Source organism: Lates calcarifer, linkage group LG12 (assembly GCF_001640805.2).
Source record: "Lates calcarifer isolate ASB-BC8 linkage group LG12, TLL_Latcal_v3, whole genome shotgun sequence".
Classification (NCBI taxonomy): Eukaryota; Metazoa; Chordata; class Actinopteri; family Centropomidae; genus Lates; species Lates calcarifer.
In genome coordinates, this window is record NC_066844.1 from 6,141,093 (window position 1) to 6,168,218 (window position 27,126).

At 39.6% G+C, this 27,126-nt stretch overlaps 3 protein-coding genes across 13 annotated transcripts in view; 2 read left to right on the forward strand and 1 right to left on the reverse strand.

Moving 5' to 3' along the window:
* Positions 1-865: 865 nt before the first annotated feature.
* sh2d5 (SH2 domain containing 5) lies at positions 866-7,119 on the forward strand. Of its 6 annotated transcripts, none has more exons than XM_018704440.2 (10): positions 901-1,350; positions 1,858-1,949; positions 2,044-2,124; positions 2,219-2,293; positions 2,388-2,534; positions 4,012-4,212; positions 4,738-4,921; positions 5,334-5,439; positions 5,541-5,700; positions 6,361-7,119. In XM_018704440.2, exons 2-10 carry the CDS (start codon positions 1,899-1,901, stop codon positions 6,565-6,567), a joined length of 1,212 nt encoding a protein of 403 aa, XP_018559956.1. In that variant the 5' UTR covers positions 901-1,350; positions 1,858-1,898; the 3' UTR covers positions 6,568-7,119. The 6 variants fall into 6 exon arrangements, with proteins under 6 accessions (XP_050930234.1, XP_018559956.1, XP_018559955.1 ...); XM_018704439.2 differs by having other exon boundaries at positions 902-1,241; positions 5,331-5,439; XM_018704435.2 differs by having other exon boundaries at positions 903-1,350; positions 5,331-5,439.
* Positions 7,120-7,244: 125 nt separating this feature from the next.
* The window catches only part of kif17 (kinesin family member 17), a 29,479-nt gene continuing 9,597 nt past the window's right edge, over positions 7,245-27,126 (forward strand). Inside the window, exons 1-16 of one of the 6 annotated variants that reach the window (XM_051074272.1) lie at positions 7,245-8,086; positions 8,353-8,499; positions 8,696-8,797; positions 9,060-9,249; positions 9,760-10,212; positions 10,363-10,457; positions 10,561-10,762; positions 10,926-11,029; positions 11,129-11,244; positions 11,481-11,709; positions 11,844-12,102; positions 12,223-12,284; positions 12,372-12,495; positions 12,652-12,789; positions 24,498-24,945; positions 25,830-25,891. In XM_051074272.1, the coding sequence (XP_050930229.1) occupies positions 7,856-8,086; positions 8,353-8,499; positions 8,696-8,797; positions 9,060-9,249; positions 9,760-10,212; positions 10,363-10,457; positions 10,561-10,762; positions 10,926-11,029; positions 11,129-11,244; positions 11,481-11,709; positions 11,844-12,102; positions 12,223-12,284; positions 12,372-12,495; positions 12,652-12,789; positions 24,498-24,658 (2,613 nt within the window). In that variant the 5' untranslated portion in view covers positions 7,245-7,855 and the 3' untranslated portion in view covers positions 24,659-24,945; positions 25,830-25,891. Of the gene's footprint in view, positions 8,087-8,352; positions 8,500-8,695; positions 8,798-9,059; positions 9,250-9,759; positions 10,213-10,362; positions 10,458-10,560; positions 10,763-10,925; positions 11,245-11,480; positions 11,710-11,843; positions 12,114-12,222; positions 12,285-12,371; positions 12,496-12,597; positions 13,242-24,497; positions 24,946-25,829; positions 25,892-27,126 lie in introns of those variants that run through there. The other 5 variants (XM_051074271.1, XM_051074273.1, XM_051074274.1 and 2 more) reach the window with 5 other exon arrangements.
* zgc:158258 (uncharacterized protein LOC791186 homolog) lies at positions 14,302-20,644 on the reverse strand. The gene is made up of 4 exons (XM_018704434.2): positions 20,554-20,644; positions 17,171-17,326; positions 16,717-16,912; positions 14,302-16,602 (listed from the first exon to the last, which is right to left on the reverse strand). Exons 2-4 carry the CDS (start codon positions 17,273-17,275, stop codon positions 15,470-15,472), a joined length of 1,434 nt encoding a protein of 477 aa, XP_018559950.1. The 5' UTR covers positions 17,276-17,326; positions 20,554-20,644; the 3' UTR covers positions 14,302-15,469.

A 27,126-nucleotide genomic window follows, 5' to 3' on the forward strand; every position in this document is an offset into this window, starting at 1 on the left:
TGATTCCAGAGCACAAAGTAGTATTAAGTGTTTTTTATAAACTTGACTGTTATCTGTCAAAAATAATCACTTTCTTCACTCTGCACAAAACTGGCGATGGGACAAGCAGGTGTCCTTTAAGGGATTGTGAAATGATAAACTATAAGGAAGAAGAATTCACTTGCTCAATAAAGAAACTTTAATATAAAATTTCTTTGAAAGAGTGTCTTCAGGTAGATGCTTACAAATAGAATAAATGTCTTTAGTGGCTGTGAACCCTGCTTATCGGGTGTTTTAAGGGATTTCTTCTTCCTTATATACATGTTTACTCCACCTACTCACCTGTCTCATGTACAAGAGATTTTGATGACCCTTAAGTGATCAGTGGCAGGGGCCTCCCTCAGCAGGACATTGCTCCCACCACACCATAAAAACTGCTCCAGGAACACGACAAAGAGCCCAAGCTGTTGACCTGGCCTCCAAACTCCTAAGATCCCAATCTGATCCAGTATCTGTGGGATGCACCAGAGTAAGCCAGATCCATAGAGACCCTCCACCCACAGGATCTAAAGGATCCACTGCCAATGTCCCGATGACCTGATCAGACACCACAAGACGCCCTCTACAATGAGGTTTAGGTGTGCGGTACGTGTCAAAGTAACATCCAGATGAATGTCAGGACCCAAGGTTTCCCAGCAAAACACTGAATTGTAACGAAATGATCAATGTCATTCACTTCACCTGTCAGTGGTTTTAATGTTGAGGCTGCTGTTTATACACTGATAAATTAATTTGATGCCATATATAAATATATCAGTTGCAGGAGCTATGAATGTTTTACTTGTGATACTTAAAGTACATTTTGCGATAATAATGAAGTAATACTTTTTTGCAGGGCTTTTATTTGTAGTAGAATCTTTTTTTACTTGATTGTACTTGATTGTATTGGTACTTTTACTTTCTTAAAACAACGCGAGTACTTCCTCCGCCGCTGGGCGCGTGATGTCAGCGGGATAAATTGCGCAATAACCAGGAATGCGTGGATAGACAGAGCAGCAGGGGGAGGGAGAGGTGATTCAGCGCGTTATCCTTCCACTGACTTTCATATGTGGAGGGGAAGAAGTGTTTACATACATCTCCCTCCTCTTCCTCCTCCTCCTCCCCTCTCCTTCTCTTCTTCGGGTTTCTTTCCCACGATTTCCGCCTCGGGTCAGCGGCAGCGGCTCACCTGGACGACGGAGCGGCGGCGGCGGCAGCGACAGGTAAAGGTGAGAAGGACATCGGTGTCAGCAACGGCGCGTGTGTATAGACGCAGACTGAGCGGAGGAGGAGGTGGAGGCGGTTGTGGTGGAGGCTCTCCCGGTCTTAAAAGTGAGTGTGTGATTTCTTTGTTAACGACCTGTGCGTATGAACCGAGCTCAGGTCGGGACGCTCCGGTGAACTGTCGGCCTACACCGGACGGAAACGGTTGAAGTTTTTTCATTTCGCCCGCCTGTTTGTCATTTTTGCCTTCAAGTCAAACATTTCGGGTTTGGTGCTCTGTTTGAAGCATGTCAGGACTGATGGGCTCGTAAAGACACATACCAACACTTCATAGTGTTTTAACAGCGACTTCCAAGCGTTTACGACGCTGAAAAATGAGATTTAAAGGGCAACGGCCTGCAAAAAGATACACATGCGAAAGTTTCCTGTCTTCCTGTATATCCCAAGGTGTACACACAGTACACAATACGGTGCTACACCTTGACTTTACCATATATTTTACAGGTTTTTAATCCCTTTGATGTGATTTGTTGACTTTAGAGTTTAGTTTTTTATTTTTTGTATACTGAGGTTTTTAATCTAACTCTTTTTCTTGTTTTATTTTCTTTTGCTTAGATTTCCATGCTGTGTGATTTTTAGAGGGTAAATCAGTCAGCATGGGTGAGGCACCAGTGAGAGAAGACAGTACAGTGACACGAACAGCAGAGGTAATTCAAGATGTGATTTTTACACTTGCATTAGTGTCTTTTGTGTGTGTGTGTGTATGTGTGTTATGATTAAACCTGTGTCTTTGCTGTAAAGTACGTAGGCTCGTTTCCTGTGGATGACCACTGTTTGGATGACCAGATAGAGCAACTGCACGCTCAGCTGAAGCTCCTTAAAGTAAGTCCACGTCCATCTGTATCTCAAGAAGCAACAGGCTAATATCTGTTTGATGGAGAAAACATGAACTAATACACTGTCTGTCTTCAATCAGACATGTAAGAGGAGACGGCCTGTGTCCCTAAAATTCTCCATCAAAGGTGTGAAAATGTACAATGAGGATGAAACGGTGAGGATGAAAGCTTGATCTGATTAGTGTGTTTTCACCTGAAAGCATTAGTCACACTGGTATCTCTGCTTCTTGTCGCCCTCCTTCTCTGCAGACCCTCCTGATGGCTCACGCCCTGCGCAGAGTCTCTCTGTCCACCGCCCGGCCTGTCGACGCCCAGTTTGCCTTCGTCTCCCACAACCCAGGCAGCGTGGACGTCCAGCTGTACTGCCATGTCTTTCGAGCCAGGCATGCCAGAGCGGTGAGGAATGTAACATTGTTTTACATTTATATAGTATCACAACAAAGGTTCCTTTCGAACTTTGTCAGAGCAATTTTAACACACTTGTGGAAAATGTCTGTGGGATTTTGACATTGCTGTGAATATGGTCTTTTTATAAAACCTAGTTGTGATGCATCAAAGGGAGAGAATGTTATTTATTTTAAAGAAATCTGTGGGTAGGTGTAACCAATAATCAATAACCCATATAACTATTTATCTTAATAAAAACAGAAAATATTTTAGTATAGTTAGACTTTTTATTAAAGGCCCTCCACTGACGTGTTTTCTTTACTTTCACAATTAGACCTGTATTCCAGTTCAGGTCCTGATCACACTACACCAGTTTTTTGTCTTTTATGATTGGTCATCATGTCAGATTAGGCAATCACAGCCATAATTTTTTGCATTGTCTTGGTTAGGAGACTGGAAACACTACAAGTTTGGCCCTGACCAGTCATTCATCATTTATGTCCTTGCATGTCGCCTCGGAGCAAAGTCAAGACACTTTATTCGCTGTCAAGAGCATGTAAACCCAACGGGCAGTGATATAACCCTAAGAGAGCACTCTGTCACCCTATTGGTTTTCTTAGATTATGTCATATTACAAGGCCCATTCATTACTCCCAGTGTTCCTATTCAGGCCACAGCCGCAACAACGTTGTGTCACAATCGGGATGCTTTTGTGTAGTCTGATCTCAGGTTAAAGTTGTGTGGGGCTATGCTGGGAATCTCAGGATGTCAAAAACACTATGTACCAATAAGAATAATAATAATAGAGTAACTCGCTCCAAAACTATAACAAGAGAGAGAGATGTAAAGCTCAGTCTGTGTACATCCACACACTCCTAAAAAGTGATATGTTCAACAGTGTAAGTGAAAACACCTGTCTGGGTGGACTGTGGGTGTGTAGGGATGTTAATGCTGCTTGCACAATAACCTATGAAAACCCTACCAAGAGGGAGACCCTCATACACCTTACATGTTTAGGCTGGACACAGTGACCCATTGGTTCTCATTGCATTTACAGGCAGAGACAGATGCCCTCTCTAGATTCTCACTCGAAGCATAACTACACCAAAGACTTCTCTAACGATGACCATCTCTAATCCTAAATGTATCATTTTAATTTCATAATATCACGCTTCCTGTCTGGTGCACAAACAACACAGCTTTAGCCCATAATCCTCAGAGTATTCATTTATTTTGTGGTGGATAGATTTAGAGTGGTTGGAAAGTGAGGATAGTGTTTGTTGGCAGAGGCTTGTTCCAAAATAAAGACGAAAGGATTGTGTTTCTTTTGCTTTCTAATATTATTTCTCAACTAGACATTTTTACTGGATGTCAGCTGCTCAAATATGTGAGCAAGTTCTTAAAGAATAATTGTATTTATTTACTTTGTAATTTGGTTTGTCAGATAACACTGAACAGTTTTCTATGTCAACCTTCTCTCTTCCAGGCTCAGTTCCTGAACCTGCTGCTGTGCCGCTGTTTCCAGCTATATTACTTGGAGAAGCACCCAGAGGAGGCCCAGGATGACTCCACTGGCTCGATGCCTCGTCGTAACCCTTCACTGCTCAACCACGGGTTCCCTCTCAGCGTCAGTGCCCTGGTGTCGTTCAGGAGAGCCCCTTTTCAAGGCTTGTTGCCGGGCACAAAGGTTTTTGACCTTAATCTCTTCCTCTATTCACTCCACCTTAATATTAGTTAATTATTGTGTATCGATCTTGAACTGCAATATTCCCCTTTTGGTTCATAGTTTACCCTTAAAAAGTTACACTTTTAGTTAGAGATGAAATTATTGACTAGTTAATGAACATAGAAATCATCTGCATCTATTTTGATAATTCAGTATTTGTTTCAGTCTCTTTTTTTGGCAAAAATAATGAAAAAAATATTTGCAGATTTCAGCATTTCTCTTTCATAAACTGAATATTGGGATTTTTTGACTTTTGGTCGGACAAAACTTGTCAATTATGTTTCATGTGTTGTACAAAATTTGACATGAATTTCCATAAAAATCTGGAATTACATTTAATCTGTGATTCTCATAATAAAAAGTCAACTTAAATTTAAACTAACCGCTGCCAAAAATACAGAGTAAGGCTGGTACTGAATGACAAATAAAATTTAGTGTCATCTTCGCCACCTGCACTCAGACATTTTTCTTTTCCCTCATCTGTAGAAAAAACACAAGTCTTTCGATGACCCGCACAGCAGTCAAGATGAAGTCTTCCCCACCTCCTCTCCCTCCCTGGTGCGCAAGAAAGCTATCCGCACTAAAGTGCTGCGCTCCGGGGCGTACCGCTCCTTCACCTTTACACCGCTCAAACAGCGCAGTGTCCAGGAGCAGCTGAGCACGTCAAAAGGTGGGCCAAGTGTTCACAGAGCGCTGTCGAGAGTCAGAGAGTTGATTAGGTAAAGCGAACCCCCCCCCCAGTGTTAGGTGATGGGCAGTCACTCACTGTCTGTTGTGGTGTCAGAAAGTAGTCTTTAAAATCTGTCTCACATGGGCCATAATATGTTTTCTTAAAGCTTCTTACTGTTCTGCTAATATTTATTTGACTCTTAGATTCACACGTTGAAACACGAGCTTTGGTTTTATGGTTTATTTCATCACTTCTTGTTATGTTTAAACCAAACACTTCACTGAGTTGGGATTTACATTGGATGTTTTTACCACACAAACATGGCTGGTGGGTTACCTCCACTTTCAAAACCCTAGGCTTTTTACAAACCCAAATTCACATTCAATGATTTCTCTTTCTGTACATGAAGCAGAAAAGGTGGAAGACAAGACTCCTGTGAGGAGAGCCCGAGCTCCAAGCCTGGCCGAAACAGAAGAAGCACTGGCTCAAGCAGTGTGGTGCTGGGCTGGTATCGCAACGTGAGCGTCCCTCATGCATTTAACATTTCTGGCAGACAACAGGTGCCTTCTTTAGCCCTTTTTCTTGTGGTTTTCTAATGAGGTTGTCTTCTGTGTTTCAGTGACAGCAGCTACTCCCTGCTGGCAGATGATGTTCTGGGTTCGTACCTCCTGTGCCCTCATCCTAAAAAACCCAAATGTGGCTCTCTCATCATTCGCTTCCCCTCTGGCCTGATAACCCACCTCATAGAAAACACTCGTAAAGGGAAATTCCTGCTGGAGGTAATTGTTTTGTCAGGGCAGGTTGAACCTTATACATAATTATTCACAAACATCAAGACCTGCCAGGCTAATATTTGCTCAGATTTGTAGTGGAAACAAAATCATATGATGTAGACTAAAACACAGAGGAAATAGTTCACTCCCCAGAAATGTATTTTTAATGTTTGTTATTTCCACTAGTTACATTATGAATAACACTAAACTTACAATGAATTTGTCTTTTACTATATTGATATATAATATTGATATTGTAATTTTTAAGGCTGATCCAAGGTATTTGTATCAAAGGTACCAATATCTGATATTTCACACACCTATTGATCCTCCATAATTTTTATTGGGTACATATGGATCACTTGATAAATATTTCTGTTAAGTTCAGTGTCATTTTTAGAAACCATAGTATTTGGGCCTGCATTTAAAATACACATCAGTGGATCTCAATAAAGGCTGGCCTTGTGGTACCCCAGTATTTGGTGTTGAAACGAAAAATATTCTTAAATTCTCACTTGTCATGCCAAAGTGTTACAAGTATTTGTTTATTAAGTGTGCAAAATCCCACAAAACATTACTGAGACAACAATATGAACTGTAACACTCAGCTGTGACTTGTGATTGAATGGTAAATGTTTCTTTTTCTGTGTTTTATCTTTGTGGTAGAAATGCAAGAATGAGTTCAGCTCCATAGCAGAGCTGATTGAATACTACACAGGGCCCCAGGATGAGTTGCCATGCATGCTGAGCTGTGCCCGAGTAAACCACTGTTACGAGTGGGAGGAAAATTCCAGCAAACAGCAGCTTGCAAAGATACACAAGAGCCTGAACAAAGCCACAATTAAAAGTACCCGCAGAAAGGGCTGGTTTTAAACCCTGGACACTGGAACATGTGGACTGCCAACCTCTGAGGATCAAAAATAAGTGACACTTTTTTTTTGTTTGCACATATAGCATCTCTTACTTTAAAATCACATTTGGTGTTGAGGGGACGCTTCACAAACTGTAAAACATAATGCACCTATTAACAGTGTTGGCACTTATGTATATAGTATGAAAGGGTACTTTTTTGTCATGGATGTGATACTTTTTTATGTCTTTGAGTATGTTTTTTAAAAGTATTTTTATATTTGCCTAGAGGAGTTTATTAGTGTTTTTATGGCATGAAATTAATAACCTCAAACAGGAGTGGAATTGATCACTCGGATTGTTGCACCTGATAGCACCTGAAGCCATAACTACTTCTTTTTTTTTCTTTTGCATTGTAAAGATATTACGCAAATATATTTGATCAAATTTTATTGTTTCATTGAACTTTAATCTTGCCTCTTTCTGTGTTTAGATATTAGACCTGAACAGTAATATTATACACAATGTTCTGGTACAGTAAAACATAACCATGAACATAAATGATTCTCTACATCATTCCTTTGGTCTGGTGAATACTTGGGCTGCAGATAGTTTCTGAATTGCACATTTGATGTGTGAATATGCTCACAGGAAATTTCTGCACTCATATGCACTCAGTGTACTTTTTGCTATTTAGCATTTGACCTAAGTACAGCAGTAAAGAAAAGTTTAGCTAAAGATTTAAACGTTTCCCATACACTATTAGAAACGAAATTATTGACAATTAGCATACAAAACATGATTGTGTAGTAATATATAAAGATACAACATATTTTTGTTCTATTGCTTTCACTGCTCGCCTCGTAACTTCGACCCTGTGTGTTGACCTCACTCCCTCCTCACCAAAATGGCCGCTGCTGACGGGTCGTTCCATCCGTCAACGGTTGTTTGTGGTTGCTAAGTAACTTCAGAATGCCGTGGGTAGAGAAGGCGAATGGCAGGGGACCTGTAACGATATCTGCTGAGGACAGTCAACATTGTGCCTGGAAATATTTCCTCCTCCACTCAGCTTTATTTATTTTTTCAACTCCTCACTGACTGCTTTTCTCACTGCGTATATGATGTCCTCTGGTCGTCAGCTTTTCTCTGTGGACTTTCAGGTGTGACCTGCTTGTTAGCTAGACGTTAGTAAGAGCTTTTCCTGCTGCACCTCAGCTCTGTAGACATGCGTCTATAAAGCAGAACTGAACATTTCTCTTCGCTTTTATACCTGCTATTACACAAGCCAACTGCTGTGGGTTAATGGTGAGACATGGGGTCAGAGTCAGTGAAAGTGGTGGTCAGATGCAGGCCACTGAATGACAGGGAGAAGGCTCTCGGCTCTAAGATGGTGCTGACCATGGATCTGCACCGCTGCCAGTGCTTCATAGAGAAGCCCGGGGCGGCGGATGAGCCACCCAAACAGTTCACCTTTGATGGGACCTACTTCACTGATCAAACCACTGAGCAGATGTACAATGAGATTGCCTATGCTTTGGTTGAGGTAAGCTCCTGGAAGCAGTGTTTTTTTTTTTTTTTTAACTTATAAAGCAAATACAAAGACACAGCCTGCAGGTCTAGGCATTGACAAGTAGCTCGGTGGTCACTGGACACCCTCAGTCCACCATTAGTAGCCTATATCTTATTGCTACTAATTGCACACCTCATTATTTACTTAGCAATCTGCTGTCAGTCACTTGTAAAGGTCAGCAGGGTGTTTCTCTTTAAAGAAGCCTCATGCAAAAGATGCCCCATTTTCATTTTTCATAGGGTGTCACTGAAGGATACAATGGCACAATTTTTGCCTATGGACAAACAGGAAGTGGCAAGTCTTTCACAATGCAGGGGGTGTCCGAGCCTGCAGCCCAGAGGGGAGTCATCCCTCGGGCTTTTGAACACATCTTTGAGAGTATTCAGGTAGGCAGCTGTTGTTAACTGTGCCACATATCCAAGTGCAAAAACCATCTAGTATCTATCTATAATTTTTTCTGTTGATGCAATTTGCCAACTTAATTCTGTCTGTTGATTTTAGTCTCTGTCCAGGCTTGTCTAAGCCTTATGTGCTCAGAGAGAATGAGTTTTTTTTGTGTGTGTGTGTTTATGTGCAAGCTAGTGTGCAGAAAACACAAAGTTCCTGGTGAGGGCCTCCTACCTGGAGATCTACAATGAAGAAATCAGAGACCTTTTGGGAAATGACACCAAACAAAGATTGGAGGTAAATCTCTGAAAGCACTGTTGTTTCAATAAACAAATCAGGCTATACTGTGTAACAGTAGAAGTCAAAAGGATTATTGTTCTTTGGTAAGTGCAGTGATTATGAAACCTGTTTCTCAGACTTTTCTGGCAGTGAACACCGTGCTTATGTTTAGTGCACAGTACAGTAGAAGTTGTCATGATGACTTAAAATAACAGTAGTTGCATGTGAAGATGAAGGTGACAGATTTTTACTGTGTGTGTGTGGTTGATGAATGCCCCAGCTGAAAGAGCACCCAGAGCGTGGGGTGTATGTGCGGGATCTCTCCTTACACACCGTGCACAGTGTGGGGGAGTGTGAGAGAATCATAGAGCAGGGCTGGAGGAACCGGGCAGTGGGCTACACGCTAATGAACAAAGACTCCTCCCGCTCCCACTCCATCTTCACCATCCACCTGGAGATCTGCAACACAGGTGAACACACAATTATACAGTATCTTTAACATACAGAATTTTTAATCTAATCTGTTCAATGTGGGATAACGAAGTCTTTATTTGTATAAACCTGTGAAATGACATGACATGACATGAAAGACAAAGAAGACATAAAAATGTGTAAAAAAATTAAGCCAGGTAGCAAACATGTTTGTGAACATACAAAATACCATGCCTAATAGCTGCACTGTATCCTGCTTTATTAGTACTATTGGATCTACTAGGGTGTATTTCTCCTTGTATGATTTAAATGTTTGTGCAAAAAGAAGTCAGTTATACAAAGAATAAGAAAAAAAAACTGTTATAGTCAAGTCAAGGCAGAAGCACAAACATCATCTTGAAATCTAAATAAATGTATAAAACACAATATGCATATTGCTCAAAACTAATGAATAAAGACAACTTAAAAAAAATAAATAAATACAAGATACAGTTACAAACTTAAAAGTTGTATTTTCTGTACATTCTCCTCGTCTCCCACATTCTCAGATCCAGCAGGCCAGGACCATCTCCGAGCAGGTAAACTCAACCTCGTCGACCTGGCAGGAAGCGAGCGTCAGTCTAAAACTGGCGCTACGGGTGAACGACTGCGTGAGGCCACCAAGATCAACCTCTCCCTCTCGGCCCTGGGCAACGTCATCTCCGCACTGGTGGACGGACGCTCCAAATACATCCCCTACCGGGACTCCAAGTTGACCAGGTTACTGCAGGACTCTCTGGGAGGGAACACGCGCACCTTGATGATCGCCTGTCTCTCCCCGGCAGACAACAACTACGAGGAGAGTCTGAGCACGCTGCGCTATGCCAACCGGGCCAAAAGCATCCAGAACAGACCTCGAATCAATGAGGACCCCAAGGATGCTCTGCTCAGAGAGTATCAAGAGGAGATCAAGAAGTTGCGGGCCCTCATCTCAGGCCAGCTGGGCACTGCTAACCTTTCGAGTAAGTGACATATTTTGTGTCTTTTAATATAAGGGAAACAACATTGGCAAAGGATTTAAATGTACATATTGAGAGATGTATTTTATTTGATTTTTACTTGTCTTCCTAAAAAAAACAAAAAAAAAAGCTTTTTGTCCTTTTATCATGCAGCTCTGCTGGCTGGTCAGTTGTCTGAAGCATCCCCTGATCTTCCTTCAAGGCCACAGTCGAGCACCACAGAAGCAGAGAAGGACAAGATTAAAGAGGCAACTGCAGGCCGTTCCCACACTACTATATCACTTCACCATCTCCTCATGCATTGTATAAGGATCGAGTGATTTATGAGTCTGTATTTTGCTCTCTCTGCAGGAGTACGAGGAGAGGCTGGCCAAGTTGCAAGCTGAGTACAATGCAGAGCAGGAATCCAAGGCCAAACTGCAGGAGGACATTGCTGCCCTGCGTTACTCCTATGAATCCAATCTGTCTAATTTGGAGAAGGCCCAGGCCAGCAGGGGGAGCTCCATCTCAAAGAATGACAACAAAAAATCATCGGCACACAGCAAAGAACAATGTAAGAAGTCTATAGATTAATTTCAGTCAGTCAGTCTGAATAAAAACTCAAAAACTGAAGATTAGCGAGGCTGTTCTATTTAGTTATGCTGTGTATCACAAGTTCTTGTCACTGTGTTCATACCTTGCTTGCTGACACTGCTCTGCATCATTTTGTTTTCCAGCATCAGTGAGCACGAGCTGCATGACGCAGGCTGCTGAAGAAGAGCCCTGCCTTAAAACTGATCCGGTGTGCCACAGTGCAACTGGGGAAACTTCTCTTAACGTGGTACTGTCCGCCACCACCATCACCACTAATCATTCCAAAGTGTGCTTTCAAAATGAGGTATTCAACACCAAAGATTATTTTCTTGTGTTGGTGAGCCAGGCTGCTGAACCTTGCACAGAAGGTGGCATTAAAAAAGGTCCAGGCACAGACGAGCTTGTAGCCTCACCTGATGTCACCACAGCAGGGCCTCTGGACCAGAAACATGTCCTTGAAAGGTATTTGGGCTTCTGTGATAAACCTTCACACACATTTTATATACACAGTTTGAAACTGTCGAAGTCCAGATCATAGCACATGGTCCTCGCCATCAGCACCGCTCAAACGAAATACTAAATGAAAAACTAAATGAAAGTCTTTCTTAATTGTGCCTCTTGTTGTAATACAGTCTGATGTCATTCTTTTCCTCACTCCTTGTCTGAGCCTCAGTCCTGTTCATCCCTCTTCTCCACAGGTTGCAGCAGCTGGAGCAGGAGGTGGTAGGAGGGGAACAGGCCAGGAACAAAGAGCTACAGCAGAGACACCGACAGAGGAAGAATCTCGCCGACCAGAGGAAAGTCCAGCTTATCCGCGCCCTGTCAGAGAACAGTGAGGAGAGTGAAAATGTGCTGTTGAATGTCTATAACTCCATCCAGGAAGAAGTCCATGCCAAAAACCAAATTCTGCTCAAGGTGCAGGGCAAGGTGGGTCACAGGGGCTGTACGACTGCACCCAGACTCATGCATCTTTGTCAAGCATCTCACCACCAAACACATTAAGGTGCTGAATTGTATGCTGTGCCATTTAACCATAAAGCTACATTAACCTGTTATCACAGCTGAAAGCGGCCAAGCTGGAGATCCGTGATCTGCAGGCAGAGTTTGAGGTGGAGAGGAACGACTACCTGGCAACCATCCGCCGACTGGAGAAGGAAGGCCAGCTGCTGAACGGCCTGCTGGAGCGCATGGTGTCCCTGGTGCGGCGTGACTGTAACTACAGCAACCTGGACCGCCTGAAGAAAGAAGCAGTCTGGGACGAGGATGTCGCTGCTTGGAGGCTGCCGGATGTGATGGTGCAGAAAACAACACTGCCTTCAGGTGTGAAGAGGGTACATAGAGATAAATAGTAATGATGCAGCTTGTGGACTATGATTCTTATATGTGCTCTTGCTGATTCTACTCCGTTAAATATTATCTTGCTTTGTTTCTGTCTTATAGCAGTGCATCCAAAACCTTCAACTCGAAGAGGCTCAGCTGCTGATAGTGGAGAACCATTCATGGTATGTTTATGTGTTGATGTTTCATGCACCATCTTTTACTCACATGCACTACAACACCTTGACAGTCTTACACCTGCATGTTTTTAGCAGGTGGAAGAGGACAGGTATAAGGAAATGCTGGACCGTAGCGACAGTGAGAACATCGCTAGCAGCTACTTCAAGTCAAAGAGAGCCAGCCAGCTGCTGGGGGGTGACGCTACCAAGGGACATGGTAAGACCAGGACCCACAGACGTCTCCAACAATCCAGGATCATAGAGACCACAAATAATTACATATAAACCAGTCTGTGTGTCTCTACCAATTTCCATTTAGGGTTTTTCCCTCTTATGTTAATTTTCCCCACCTGATGGAGCTCTTCTCCTACAGCCATCCACTCTCCTCCTCTGGTTAACGGTGCAGCCCACTTAGCAATGAGCAGCTCTGCTGTGAACCCACCTGTCAGCTCAGACTCCATCCTGCCACGCCCCTTCCGCCTGGAGTCATTGGGTGTCCCCATGTCCAATGGTAAGGTGAAGCGCAAAAAAAGCAAATCTCACATCCATAATGATGGCATTTGAAAAGACTGTGAATTGCCATGCCCTACCTACACTAATACATCTCACTGTCATCAGCTTTTGACTTAAAAGATTTTATAAATTGTGAATGATCACACATATGTATGTATGTATGTATGTATACAGTGGGTACTTTTTGTGAGTTTTTAAATCACACTTTGAATGTAATTTTGAGCAAAATGCTACCTACAGTATGATACTACCCTTGAATTTTTGCACTGTACTTAAAAGCTTCTGCTTTGTGCACTATGAGACTTAAAGTCAAGCTACTATAAAGCTTAACTTCTGATGTATTTTGCTATTGCTGATTGTAATCTATAATTATAACATGCTCCTTATCAAAGATTGAAAAATCTGCACTTAATACTGAATAGATAAAATAAATACATGCATCCACATCCACTTTATGGCTAATTTCATTTACTTCTTATGAACAGTATTAAGAGCTGAGCCAATGAAGTGATTGGCTCAGACCAGTTTGTAGTGTGACAGTAAGGCTGTTGTCAAGGCAGCAGTGTTGACAGGTAGCAGGCAGTTATCTCATGTTACATATGACCTCTGGGTTCAGCACTGTGAATTTTGGTGTAATTTTACAAAACCCTAATAAAGATAATACAACCCTTAATTTATGCTTGACCTACATACAAATCTGTGAATCATAAAAATAGATTTTGATGCTAATATTAAGTTCACATGCATTTATTTTGATAATCAGCTATTTCAGATAATCCCATGATGGAGTCTCTCTAGTGGAGGAGCTACAGCAGAGGCACAAATTGCAGTCTATACTTTTTTCTCCCTCAAACACCATATTGCACCCTTGTATATCTATCTCTACTGATAAGACTCAATCCTTTCTGCAGCTCACTTTTCTGCCTGTGTATCATATTTCAAATGTTGTCTATGACCTGATTTCTTCATCCATTGTTGAATATTACTTGACTGGCAGAGACCCGTGTCAGTTTCAAAATTTGACACTCTTTATTTGGCCGTGCTCAGACATACTATACACAGATACAGGCCCATTAGGCGAGGCCCTTGCCTTACTGAGAAGATAACAAGACAGAAGGCAACTGTAATTGTCTCTTGCAATAATCAACCACACACTCACTCAGCTGAGGCTTCCATGGTTACATAACAAATGCCTACGAGCCATTTGAATAAGTCAAAGGGAGGAATTAGAAGTCTTACATGCAAGGGATATCAGGAAAACAAAGAAAGGAAAGCACTGGTCTGCTGAGTTCACACGGAGGTGGGGCTCAAGATAATCAGATAATGGAAGAACAGCTGAGCAGGCTCTCTCATTGCCCGAGTGGCATGTAAAATGAGTAGTATGACTGATAGTCACTCTGTAAGTGGAATGCTGGATGAAGCAGAGAGGTAAAGTCACTCTACAGGAGCACAGGGATGAAGGTTTGACTTAGAGTTTTTTATGCCCGTTATTGAGCAGCTCAGTCTGAAAATGCAAACCATGAAGAGTTCTGGTTATTTACATTTTAAATCACAAGTCAAATAGTCTATGTGGCATGGTGACAGTTTCAGAAACCAGGCTGCATAATTCAAAAAAGATGTTAAGGTTTAATACTGTACTTACATTTTGTAAAGATAAAAATGTAAATACATGATAAATTACATGCATATTTTATTTTTTTAATTTTTTTATCTGTGGAAATGGTGAACAGTAGGTAGAAATACTCACATCTTCAGTATTTAAACTATAAAGGCAGTCACATGAACACAGTTTGTCAAACATTTGTGAGACCATCTAGAGAAAAGTCAGTGGGCTACTGGTACATCAGATCTTCATAATCATGTAATGCTGATAGCTGCTATAGCTTAGAAAATTCTGAAAAATCACCCCAAAAACACCTCTCAAAGTTTTGTTTTACAATAATTATGAGCTGCATGAACTTAGCTGCTTCTTTGAGGCTTTGCTCCAAGAATTCTACTCAATGATCCACTTATAGGCACATCTGTGAATTATGAAATAATTAGTAATGTAAAAAAAAAAAATCTCTTGATTTGGTCTGATGTTTCCTTTAAGTAGAAGTAGAGTGGAGCAGCCGTTATGTACAGTATAATGATAATATAATAATAATATAAAGATTAATAGAAATTTCTTATAGCCATAAACTGCATTTTAAACACTGAGAAACCCAATGCTGCACCTGATCTTGAGATGTGAGGGTGAAGACTAGATTGATGCCTACATTATTTCATATGCACTCTTAGGCTGATTTGGTATCCTGTTGTGCCTAACGGAAGTCTATTAAAGCAAACATGGTAAGACATTCTGATTAGATGGAATTACATTATCATGCCATTTTCCCCAAATATGGACAACCTCAGGATTTTGAAATGTGTAATGTGCATTTTCAGAAACTCTTGAGACTTATAGAACAATAATTGGAAAAAAAAAACCTGCCCTCAAGTCCATAAGAAAGCACAACCTAGATTAAAAGTGCTGGTATTCCCTTTTAAATTCTTCTTCATCCTCATGCTTCGGTTTGCCAAAGTGCCAAGTGCCAAGTTCCCACTTAATGCTCTAACTCTCTTTAAGCTGATAGTACTCTTGAACTCCCTCTGAGCACTGCATTTACACAGGCGGCAGACTTCTGCTGTTTGTTGTTTTACTCTTTGAGCAGTCCAAGCTTTCTGAGAGCTTCTTTTCGATCAGTTCCCATTCCAGGCACCACCATCACAGTATATCCAACTGAGTTTGAGGGTTTTTGAGCTGCCGTGGTGGTTTTTGCTGGCTCGGCTGCTGTGTTGTTTCCCAATTTAGGACAGTTTCCACCATTTCTGTGGCTGTTCATGGTAACAGAACGCTCCAGACCACCTGCCCCCAATCCACTGGATTGAGGTGGATGTGATACAGATGCAGACTGTTGGTCACGTCTTGAGTAGTGATGGAAACTGGCACTGCTCTGCAGAGGCTTGTTCTTGGGCTCTGTGGGCACTTGAGAATAACAAAACGATGGGCTTCTTGATGGATTACCATTAGATGAACCCTTTGTAAATCTGTTTGGTGTTGGGTCCAAATAGGAGTGAGATTTAGATGAGGGTAGTGGGCCTACTGTCTCATTTTCTGGCTGCTGGTCTTGCAGGAGGCCAAGCTTCTGCAAAGCTTCCAGTCTCACCAGCTGGGGATCTTTTGCATGCTTGACACTATATGAAGAGTCTGGGGTTAATGAAGTTTCATTTTGTGTTTTCACAGCTATGTTGGCAGGGATCTTTTTTGGTTTAGGGGCCACAACTGGAGGACTTGTCTTAGACTTGAAAGACTCTGTGTTGGATCTGTCAGATCTTTGCAGGTTTCCGAGATTTGGGCCTTCCATTGTGGCGGGAAGGTGTTTCTCTAACTCTATTGTATGATCAACTGTAGGACACAAAGGGGTCTTCTTCGTGGAGGCACTCCTCCGCAGATGAACAAGTGCCTCATAGGACAGAGGTCCTCTTGGTACAGGCCCATCAGCTGTCCTACCTGAGAAGTCCCTGGGTTTCTTGGGAGGAGGTATCACAACATTAACCTCTAAAGGTACTGGTGGAGCAGCAGGTTTCTGGTTGTGTGTGTTACCAGGTTTGTTGGTGGAAGGAGTGAACTGAGGCTCGGAGCAGAGGTTCTTGTCTGGACGAATGCCTGGTTTAATGCTGGGTACAGAACTGCTTGCCACAACAAAAGGTGTAGGAACCAGGTAGCTATGCATGAGTTTAGTTTTAGCATTTTCCTTGATGGGCTCTTTAGAGACATGTTTCTGTGGATCTGATATACAAACAAGCACATTAGTCACTGGAAATTAACACTCTTTGCCCTTCAAAGTATTTCATTGACTGATGTACAGCTAATTCTACATCTGTCCCTCAGAGATTAACTCACCATTCAGCTTGCTTTTGCTCATGGAGGCTGACAGGTCAGCCAGTTTGGTGACAAGGTTGCCAGGGCTGGGCAGTTGGTCAGGTTCATCATTGGACAGTCCACTATCCTCCTCAGTATCCAAAGACTCAATAGTCTCCTCTAAAAACATAAGACAGGCCTTCTCCTCAGCAGAAAGGTGCTCCAGACTATCATCGCTCTGTAATGTATAATAGAAATTAGGTATCCCAAAAGCAACATAAACTCTCTGAAAACTGAATAACAGAAGAATTGTCATTACTTTTACACAAGAATATTCAGGGCCTTAAACCCTTACCTCTAAATGGATAAGCTATGAAATCAAATTCATCCCTTAGTTTTTATGTTTCAGCTCTTACCTATGCTATTTTGTCTTGATAATTCATGTAGTAGAGCTATACATATTATCAGATTCGGGAAGCTGAGGTCAGTAACTTACAAAGCCAGAATTGACACTGACGACACTGTCACAGCTGCCAGCACTGTCCATGCCAATCATCGTCTCCAATTCAATGCCACCTGGCCAGGTATCACTTTTGGGCATCTTAGAGCCCTGCTTATCCAAGGTTAGTGGCACAGATTGTTGTGTTTCACTCTGTAAAAATGAAATAAATGGAAAGTTCAATTACAGTTTAAGTTGTTTCCTTATAGGTTGCATGAAAATAGAGCATTCAAGAGTACCATACCATAGTTTAACTACATTGTTTATACTTTGCCCCTGTGAATCATCAGGTTTTTAGATGCCCTCTCTTCTAGTTTTGTATAGTATGAAATCTGTAGATTCCCTAAAGGACCGCAGTGATAATTTTCTTCTTTTGTGTTACCTAGTGCTAACCTTTCTAATCAGCATAAAAGGGTGTCCAGTTAACAAATAATGGAGGTTGTCTTTTAGCTGTAAGGGAATTTAGACTTTGACTTCCTCTATAATTGATGAATAAATGACAGTACAGACTGATTAAAAGTACATAGCTTGGAGTCAAGGAAGCTGCACAGTTGTTTGCAACAAATATACACAGACATTGAGAGGAAGGAAAACTAGCTGCTGTGTGTGACCAGTAGTCAGCACCACAGGGGTCTGGACAGCTCCAGATCAGGCTGATCCGTGTTTACTGTTAGCTCAGGATTAAATATAAACAGTATAAGACATGTAAAGATAACACAGGACTAAAATTAGTCCTGGTTTTACTCTAATGTTATTAGCCTATACTGTAAGCATGATGTACATTGTAATTGGGAAAATTCAAAAGTGTTTAAAGAACACTCAAGAACTATTACAAGTGAAATGAAATGTCAAATAAGTTCTGTTTTCATGAAGTAAACATTTCTTTACTCACAGGGACAGGTTTAGAATTGAACAGGATTGTACTGAAGTGTTATAAACTCTAACACCCAACACTTAAAAATCAAATGATAAAATTCACATTATTGTTTTCCCAACGTCCATATTTGCCTAGTGTTCCTCTAGGTCAGATTTTCTAACATAAGACACATGTTGAATACAACTGTGTTTTTAACTCCTAGCTCTGAGATGTTGAAGCTCCCGACAAGAACTTTTCAAAACAAATAACTTATGAGGAAAAATTTGTGATGGATAATCCAACTTGAGCCAGTCTTAAGACTCTTCAAGTTCATTTTCATACTGTACTGGCAGAATCTATGAGAACAGAATAGACTTTATTGCCAAGTAAGTTTGCACATACAAGGAATTTGTCTTGGTATATTGGTGCTAAGGACAGTTATAGTAAAAGAAAAGAGTGAAGAGCAAGAAGCAAGAACTATATTTACAGGGAACATAAATATACATAATTAAAAAGTAAAGTGCAAAGTATAAAGTGTAAATTACCACTGACTGCCTGCAAATCCATCTACAATAGTATAGCATTCCTGGCAAATGGTCCAGAGCAATGAGAGTGGCTAATTGGCTAAAACCATTGTAATGGCTGCACATGTTTATATGGACCAGTAATGTATGATTTATTAGACTATTTTCTAGATTTCTAAATGGCTCAGTCATTCACTCAGACCTATCATTTCACAGCCATTTAACATGCTGTGTAGCCCTGTGTAGCATGTCTCACATGCACACCAGCCTTCTGGTGCCTGTATAGCCTCAGTATGACAGCGTATCATAGCTTAGTCTGTTTCTGACAGATATCTAACTAGTCCTCTCTGCTGCATGTGACTCAGATTACTGCACACATGCCACTCCTAATCTTCCTCAGTGGGATCAGTTTCAGAGGGAGTGGAGGGCAGCAGTAATGATCTCCTGAAAGCCATATGATATCCAGTTTGACCACGTTGTCTTACTTTAACAGTCTTGTACTAAGATATTTTTAATTTGGTCGTAGGTTCTTTCTCTGACATCAATTTTAGGTGATGAAATACAAAGAGAATGTAAATTGTAACACCACGATTAGGGATTTATTTCCTCCTGGGGATGCTAAATGTACGTGTCATTCTGGTACTGTAAGACACTTTGGATAAAAGCATCTTCCTAGTCATAGAGTTACTGTATACAGCTGATAGAAATTTAAGTTGTATAACAGCCATTTGAACATAGGATTTCTATTTATTTATAGGATAAACACATTTTACTTTTATGCTGCTATTGTAGAAAGAGCTGGAATTTTAGTATAAAGGAACTTCTGTCTGATCCTAGTGGCAAAAAAAAAAAACAACAAAAAAAAACTTTTGGATAAGTTTCAACACCTGAGAAGGAAGGGCTGCTAGGGAGGCACAAAAGCTCTCCTGTTCACTGTTCATGGTTTGCCATGTCATCCCATCCATCCCTGTGAATTTTAAAGCCCCTATAACCAGGCCAGTATGTAAATACCCCCATTTGTTCTGCTGCATGTAGGTCAGGATATGAATCTGAACAGTGGAAACTCTGAGATAACGTTTATTGTGTTTTAACCAGACACAATCTGGTTTGATCCAATGCTGATAACCACAGCAGCTGCTGTAGCCCAGGAATATAATTTAAGTAAATTTACACATTATTGTTACAGCATAAACTTAAAACCAATTCATTTTTGCCAATCATTTGTCTTCCCTGTTTAAGTAAGTATTATATATTTTCTCAGCTGTTAAATATGTTATTTGAGTGTTTTTCACCTCGTCAAAACAAAGCCTCAGACTAAACACTGTAGTTAATCATTAACTCCTGTAGGCCATTTCCAGTGAAAGGACATCTTAAACACTGATCAAAATGTTATCTCTATATGTACCAAGACAGTAGCAACTGCCATAAAAAGACACAACCATGTGACTCAGAAGTTGAGGCAACAAACTTAATAGCCATACCAAACTCCTTGGAACATTACACTCTGGCTCAATAGCATAGTTTTGCTTTGATTGAGGCTATAAAAGAGCAACTGTCCAATGATTTATTAGCCTTAATCCATTGTTTGAAACAGATTATGTAAATATAGATTGATCTAAATGTATAAGACTCTTTTTACTTCAGTCCCCCAAAAAAACCTGAAACTAGTCTGCAAATAATATCAATGCTGTCTGAACACTGTAAATATTCATAAATTACATCACCTATATGACACAAAATATAAAGATGAAGTCATAGATCATCATCATTATGTGGCAGTAGAAACTTAAAAACACAGGATTTTCAGGATATGAAAAATGTTCAGTTCAATTATAAATTATTTTAAGCTTGATACCATTTACTTAATGCTATAAACCTTTGTATTAACATCACAAGAAACATGCGATTTAAACTAACCTACCTAACACGATGGCATGGTTTCAATTTAACTTAACTAGACTGAAGTTTTTCGGTGAAAATGACATTAGTCGACCACATACCTGGTCGACTCTCCGTGCATTGGTCAGTTATCCATCTTCTGCCTCTTGTGCAAGTGAAGACGCAGGGTGTGTGAGCGGCTCTGAGATACCTGCATGAAGGACTTTGTGCCCTAAGCTTTTAGCCAATCAGAGAGCGGCATTTTCCTTAAGACGCGCAAGCCCTCGTCGTCACTACCTGCACCTTCAGTAATCTGCTAATCAGACAGTATCTCTGCCGCCTCAAACTCTCTCTGCTGACCGTAGACAGTGTGGTCAGGGTCGTTACTCCATTCATGAATAAATAATTAATTTACAATACAGTACAAAATTAATTGCTCATTACTCCCCAGGAATTAATTACTCTGAATTTCCAGTAGGATTCTCGTCACACTTCCACTCTCCTTTGTGACCACACACACTAGGGCTGCAACAAACAATGATTTGCTTGCTGAATCCATCAGTTGTTTTGACTTTAAATTGTCCAGAAATAATAAAGAAAAAGATATTTAGTTCACAATGATATAAGACAGAGAAAATCATTAAATGTGCAATCATTGGAACAAGTTATCGATTATCAAAACAATTTATCAGTTATCAGTTATATATGTCGTATATTTAAAGACTTTTAATTTTGTTTTCAAAAATATAACTTATTTTGCAATCTTAGTGTTAACCGTCCAGCTCCGGGGTCATGGCTGGTTCTAGGCAAACATATATGAGAGGGCAGTCAGAAATATGAAGGGAGCATTGAGGGTCCACAGCAGCAATTTTTGGGGGGAGTATTTTACACACATTTTGTCGCCTATGACAGTGTTTTCTCCATGCAATTGGGTTATTAGCTATGTATCCAGAGAAGTGGATTACACTTTGTCAGGCCTCTACCCTACGACCTGTCCAGCTTGGGTGTCCCACCTGAAGACTAAGCTTCTGCTGGAATAGCTCCTATAGTGTCACTGAGGCACGCAAGCCCCTGAACACGATAAGGTGGCAATCCTTCAGGGGGAAAACGGAAAAATAAAGATGAAAAATAAAATAACATAAAAGATCCCTCATTCAGATTTTAACAATTATCAGCATAATGTACAGTTTCTCAATTGGATGAGCCTAATTCTCAAAATTTGAACTTTGAACAGTAAGACCATAGTCAGTATTTACAAAACTGAAAGTTAGTCTATATTTTACAAAGCCTTTTCTTAAACTAAGCGTCGCATTTATCAGTCACTCATCAGCCTTAGTTCTCGAACGTATTATTTTTAATTAATATATTAGCCTCGTAAGGACTCACTGATATGGCACTGTAGGTGATTTTTCAAAATTCCCACCGTAACAGTTTTCTTCAGGGTATTTTAAATTCGTAAGCCATTTACCTTATATGTGATCTGTGCATTGTCTTATCTTTTTATATACAGTCTATGACGATTTAAGTTCATTAAACCTCTCATCCGTTCTAAACGGCCACATTTATTTATTTATTCAAGGCTTAAACCGTCTCAATGTGGTAAATCCTCATCATGTAGAAGATGACGAGATGAAGCGGGACCTGCAGTACCTCCACCTGAAGTTCCCGGAGATGCTGATGTTAAATCTACTGTCAGGGGCAATAAAGCTGTTTACATGTGTCTGTTTTTCAGAAGTCAAAAATAAAGGAGTTTCACCTTCAGATTTTTTACACAAATTCTTATTTTTACAATATTAAATACAATTTGCTATTTAATAGTACCTTAAAATAAATAAATACAAGGATGAATGAGATTTAATTTATTTATCCTGAATGTAACTGTGGAGAATAGTGAATTAAAAGAAGTGTAAGTAATAACACGGGAAATTAACTAGTACTACACACAATAAGATACTATATGAATATGTTTTTCAGTGTAACAAAGTTTAAAGTCTTAGTAATGACTTTACCTGCCAAGTTGTAGTTACATGTCACATACAGTATCACTTTCTCATTTTAAAAAATGTCCAAAACACAGTTTAAACTCTGGTGATTTTAGGTGATTGAATGATGACTCGTTTTCCACATAACTTCACAACTAAATTAAAGCTCAACACCAATTAACCACGATATTAACGATTTTAGCGTTTAATACTGTCTTACTTTATGGAATATTATCTTTACTGTTAGTTGCTGTTGCCATATGCATAAATACATCCATGGTTTGAAGCCAGGATATCTAAGTCTTATTAAAAATCAATGAAGTCCGCTAGCATAGCACTTTATGGACGAGCCGCGCCTGATCTCGCCAGATCCAGAACACGACTTATAGCCCACAGCCATGATGGGAGCGGCCCTACTGCGCATATTCAGTGGGCCCCATAACGCTGAAGTACACCCGGAAGCCGGACACGTCCTCTTTCTGGCGTATGGGCCACGCGAGCAACTCTGAGAGGACTGAATGGGCGTTATTTTCGATCCGGTATCCAGCTCTAATAACACATCCTTGCTTTTGAACCGTTGCCTCGGTTTGTCAGTATTGTTAGAAAACTTAATTACCGAAGAAGCCAGGATACTGAAAGAAGCTTTTTTGTCGCCCGCGAGTGAGGCTGAACGCTGAATACACCTGCAGCGCGAATGTAAGGCTAAGGAGCGAAGTAGCTAGTGGCTAGCTTTAGCATTTGCGTTAGCAGCGAACGTTAGCATCAGCCTTCTCTGTTAATGACATCTTTTGACCTTAACTCAATTTCAGTCGTTTGTGTTTCCGTGACTGAGGCGTCCCTGATATCAGTTGTGCCCCCCCAACATGGACGGTGAAACCACAACTAGATACACACAGCTCTTGATAGTCTGTTTAAAATCCCTGTTTTATTTGTTTTCAGTCACCTTACCAACATTTTGCATCTCTTTGTAACTTTGTGTTCCATACTGGTCATTTTAACTCAGTTTATAGTCTAGCATGTTTAACTCAGTCTATCATGTCGTTGCCAACGTTTTGAGTCTATTTGTGGTCATTTTGTGATATATCGTGTCTGTACCTGGCTGCTTTACACCTAGATGCCAGCGTTACCATTAGTAACCAGCGACAGCATTAGCGTCTTTACTTGGCTATTTTTACATCTATTTATGGCCAGCTTCTTTGTTTCTTTGCAGTCATTCTTACTGTGTCTCTGTAGTTCTGTGTCCAATCCTGATCGTTTTACATTTCTTTTAGGTCATTTTTTGTTTCATTGTGGCAGTTCAGCATCTCATAGTGATCATCTTGCATCTCAGTTGTTGACCATACACTCAGCTCACGAGAATAAGATGAGACAAGATTTTAACACTGTTTTTAAGAAACTTCAGTGATGTAGCTGGAAAGATTCTTTTATTTGACTGAAAGTCACATAACGCAAAACAATGCAGGTGCACTGTGAGTTGTTCATAAGTGTGTTAATTTTAACTGTTAGTCAGAGGATGATTGTAAAAATATCTTTACAGTATATACTGACCAGTTCTACAATTACTTACTTAAAAAATTTCAGATTAGCTTAGTGAAAACCTTGGTTGTAATTCATTGAACAAAAATAACACGAATCAAAGGCATTTTAAGTATGTGTCAATAAGAGGAAGGTTGAAATCTGAAATAATTATTCTGTATGTGACTGTCTGTGGTGGAAGAAATACCCACACTTTTTACTGAAGTTTAATAAACAACACAAGTTAAAATCCTGCATTCATAAATTTACTTAACTGTGTGTTAAGTGTTTATTATTGTTGTGCAGTTCACAGTAACATACATGATTACTTCAGTGATTAGTTGATTAATTATCATTTTACTTTTCCCCAAATATTTATTGTTGTTGGTTCTTTAGGAGGTGATGAGGTGACGATGCTGATTTTCTAAAAAAGCCCTTTAATGTTTGTTAAATGTTCTGGTTCGGTTCTAATATTGAATATTTCTCTGTTTTCATGGTTAAACTGTTGAGGAATAGGTACTAGTGTATTGATCATTTTCCTTTGTATGTTTCTCTTTGATTTCCTCCAGGTGTCACCACTTCGTCCACAACATTGTCCACAATCGCAGAGACATGGTCCATGATCGGAGAGACATTGTTGAGGATGAGGGAGACATCGTCCACGATCAGAGACATTGTCTGTGATCGCAGAGACCTTGTCAAAGATGAGAGAGACGTTGTCCATGATTAGAGACATTGTCCCATGCTTCGTAGAGACCTTGCGATAGAATCGGCGGAGACGGGGGTCACCGATTTGACGGCATTGCCCGCGATCATGGAGACATTGTCAATGATCACAGAGACACCGTCTATGATCTCAGAGACATCGTCCACGACCATAAAGACATTGTCCATGATCACAGAGACTTTGTCCATAATCTCAGAGACATTGTCCACGATTACAGAGACATAGTCCACGATCACAGAGAGTCTTCGTACAATGAAGAAGTTCTTTGAGACCAGGACAGAGGCCTTCAGGTAATTCACAAACAGCCTTACATCAACTGTCCAACACAGAGCGCTGACATTGTTTATGTTCAGTGTACAGTATATCAGAAAAGTGTAATAGAAGTCATCTGCAATATTAAAATAATGTATAGTAAGACATCAAATATCAGATGTTGTTAAGGATCAGTAAAAATAGGACTGAAAAATATCTTAACTTCAGTTTGATTGTATATGATCAGAAATTCTTAATCTTCTGTATGTGCTAGACATACTAGATTACACCGTTCAAAACAATATCAGTTCTACAGATAATATATTGCATTGAGTTGTTTGTAAGTGTGTTAATTTTACTGTTCAGAGAGTAATTTTAATAATATCTTCACAGTGTGTAACAACCAGTCTTACACTTTTTTACTTTTTTCACATAAAATGCTGCTAAGACTTCTGTAAATTTGGTTGTTATTCATTAAAGGAAAACAACATTAAGACATTTTAAATATGTGTTAAGAAGAAGAAGGTTGAAATTTGAAATAATGATTCTGTATGTGACCGTCTGTGGTGGAAGAAATACTCAGACTTTTTACTGAATAATAATAATAAACAACACAAGTTAAAATCCTGCATTCATAATGTACTTAAATGATAGTGTTTATTATTATTGTTCAGTTCAGTAACATACATGATTACTTCAGTAATTAGTTGATAGACACACACTTAACAGTCATTTGACTTTTTCCCAAATATTTGATGTTGGTGGTTCTTCAGGAAGGGATGCCAGTCATCTGTTGATTTTCTAGAACAGCCTTTTAATGTTAATGTTAAATATATATCTGTTTTCATGATTAAACTGTTGATGAGGAATACGTGATGTATTGATCATTTTCCTTTGTATGTTTCTCTTTGATTTCCTCCAGGTGTCACCACTTCATCCACCACGTAGTCCATTATTCTTTGAGACCAGGACAGAAGTCTCCAGGTAATTCACGAACAGTTTAACATCAACTGTCCAACACAGAGCCACTGACCTTCAATTGTTTATGTTCAGCATTCAGTAAATTAGAAAAGGGTAGTAATAAAAGTAATCTGGAATATAAAAATAATGTTAAAGTAAACTGTATTAATAGAGGTAATGTAAAAGTAATTAGCAACGTCAGAAGTAAGATGTAATGGACAAAGTAATCTGTTACTAAGTGTAGTTTGGAACAGTAAAAGTTATCTGTAAATTTAATACATATTAAGAAAAGTATTATGTAATGGTAAAAGTAATGTAATATTAGAGATAACGGTAAAACTAATCTGTGATATAATAGCAATCCAGAAGAAAGAGTAATCCAAAATGGAAGTAAACATGTCGCCACAATATATTAAAGGATCAAAACCATCAAGAACTGTATAGTAAGGTCTCAAAAACAGTCAAAAACTGATATAGTTAGGACTCAAAAATGGTAAAAAAAAAAAAAAAAAAAAAAAAAATGTGACAGTATAGTATGACATCAAAAAACATGAAAAAATGTCAGATATAGTATGGTGTCAAAAAACATGAAAAAAATGTTATAGTATAGTATGGCGCCAAAAAATGTCATAATATAGTATGGCATCAAAAAACTTGAAAAAATGTCATAGTATAGGATGGTGTCAAAAACATGAAAAATATAGTATAGTATGGTGTCAAAAAACATGAAAAAATGTCAGTATAATATGATGTCAAAAAAAACATGAAAAAATGTCATAGTATGGCATCAAAAAATGTCATAGTATGGTGTCAAAAAAACAAAAAAATGCATAGTATACTAAGGCGTCAAAAACTCAAAAAACATGAAAAAATGTTATAGTATAGTATGACATCAAAAACTCAAAAAATGTCATAGTATAGTATGGCATCAAAAATGGTCAAAAAATGTCTTAGTATAATATGCCGTCAAAAATGTCATAGTATGGCATTAAAAAACATGAAAAAATGTCATAGTATACTGAGGCATCAAAAACTCAAAAAACATGAAAAAATATAGTATAGTATGGTGTCAAAAAACATGGAAAAAATGTCATAGTTATAGTATGGCGTCAAAAACTCAAACATGTCATAGTATAGTAAGGTGTACAAAACCATCAAAAAAGTCAAAGTAAGGCATGAGAAATGGTCAAAAAAGTCATAGTATAGTAAGGCTTCAAAAAAGATCATAGTATAGTAAGGCATGAGAAATGGTCAAAAAA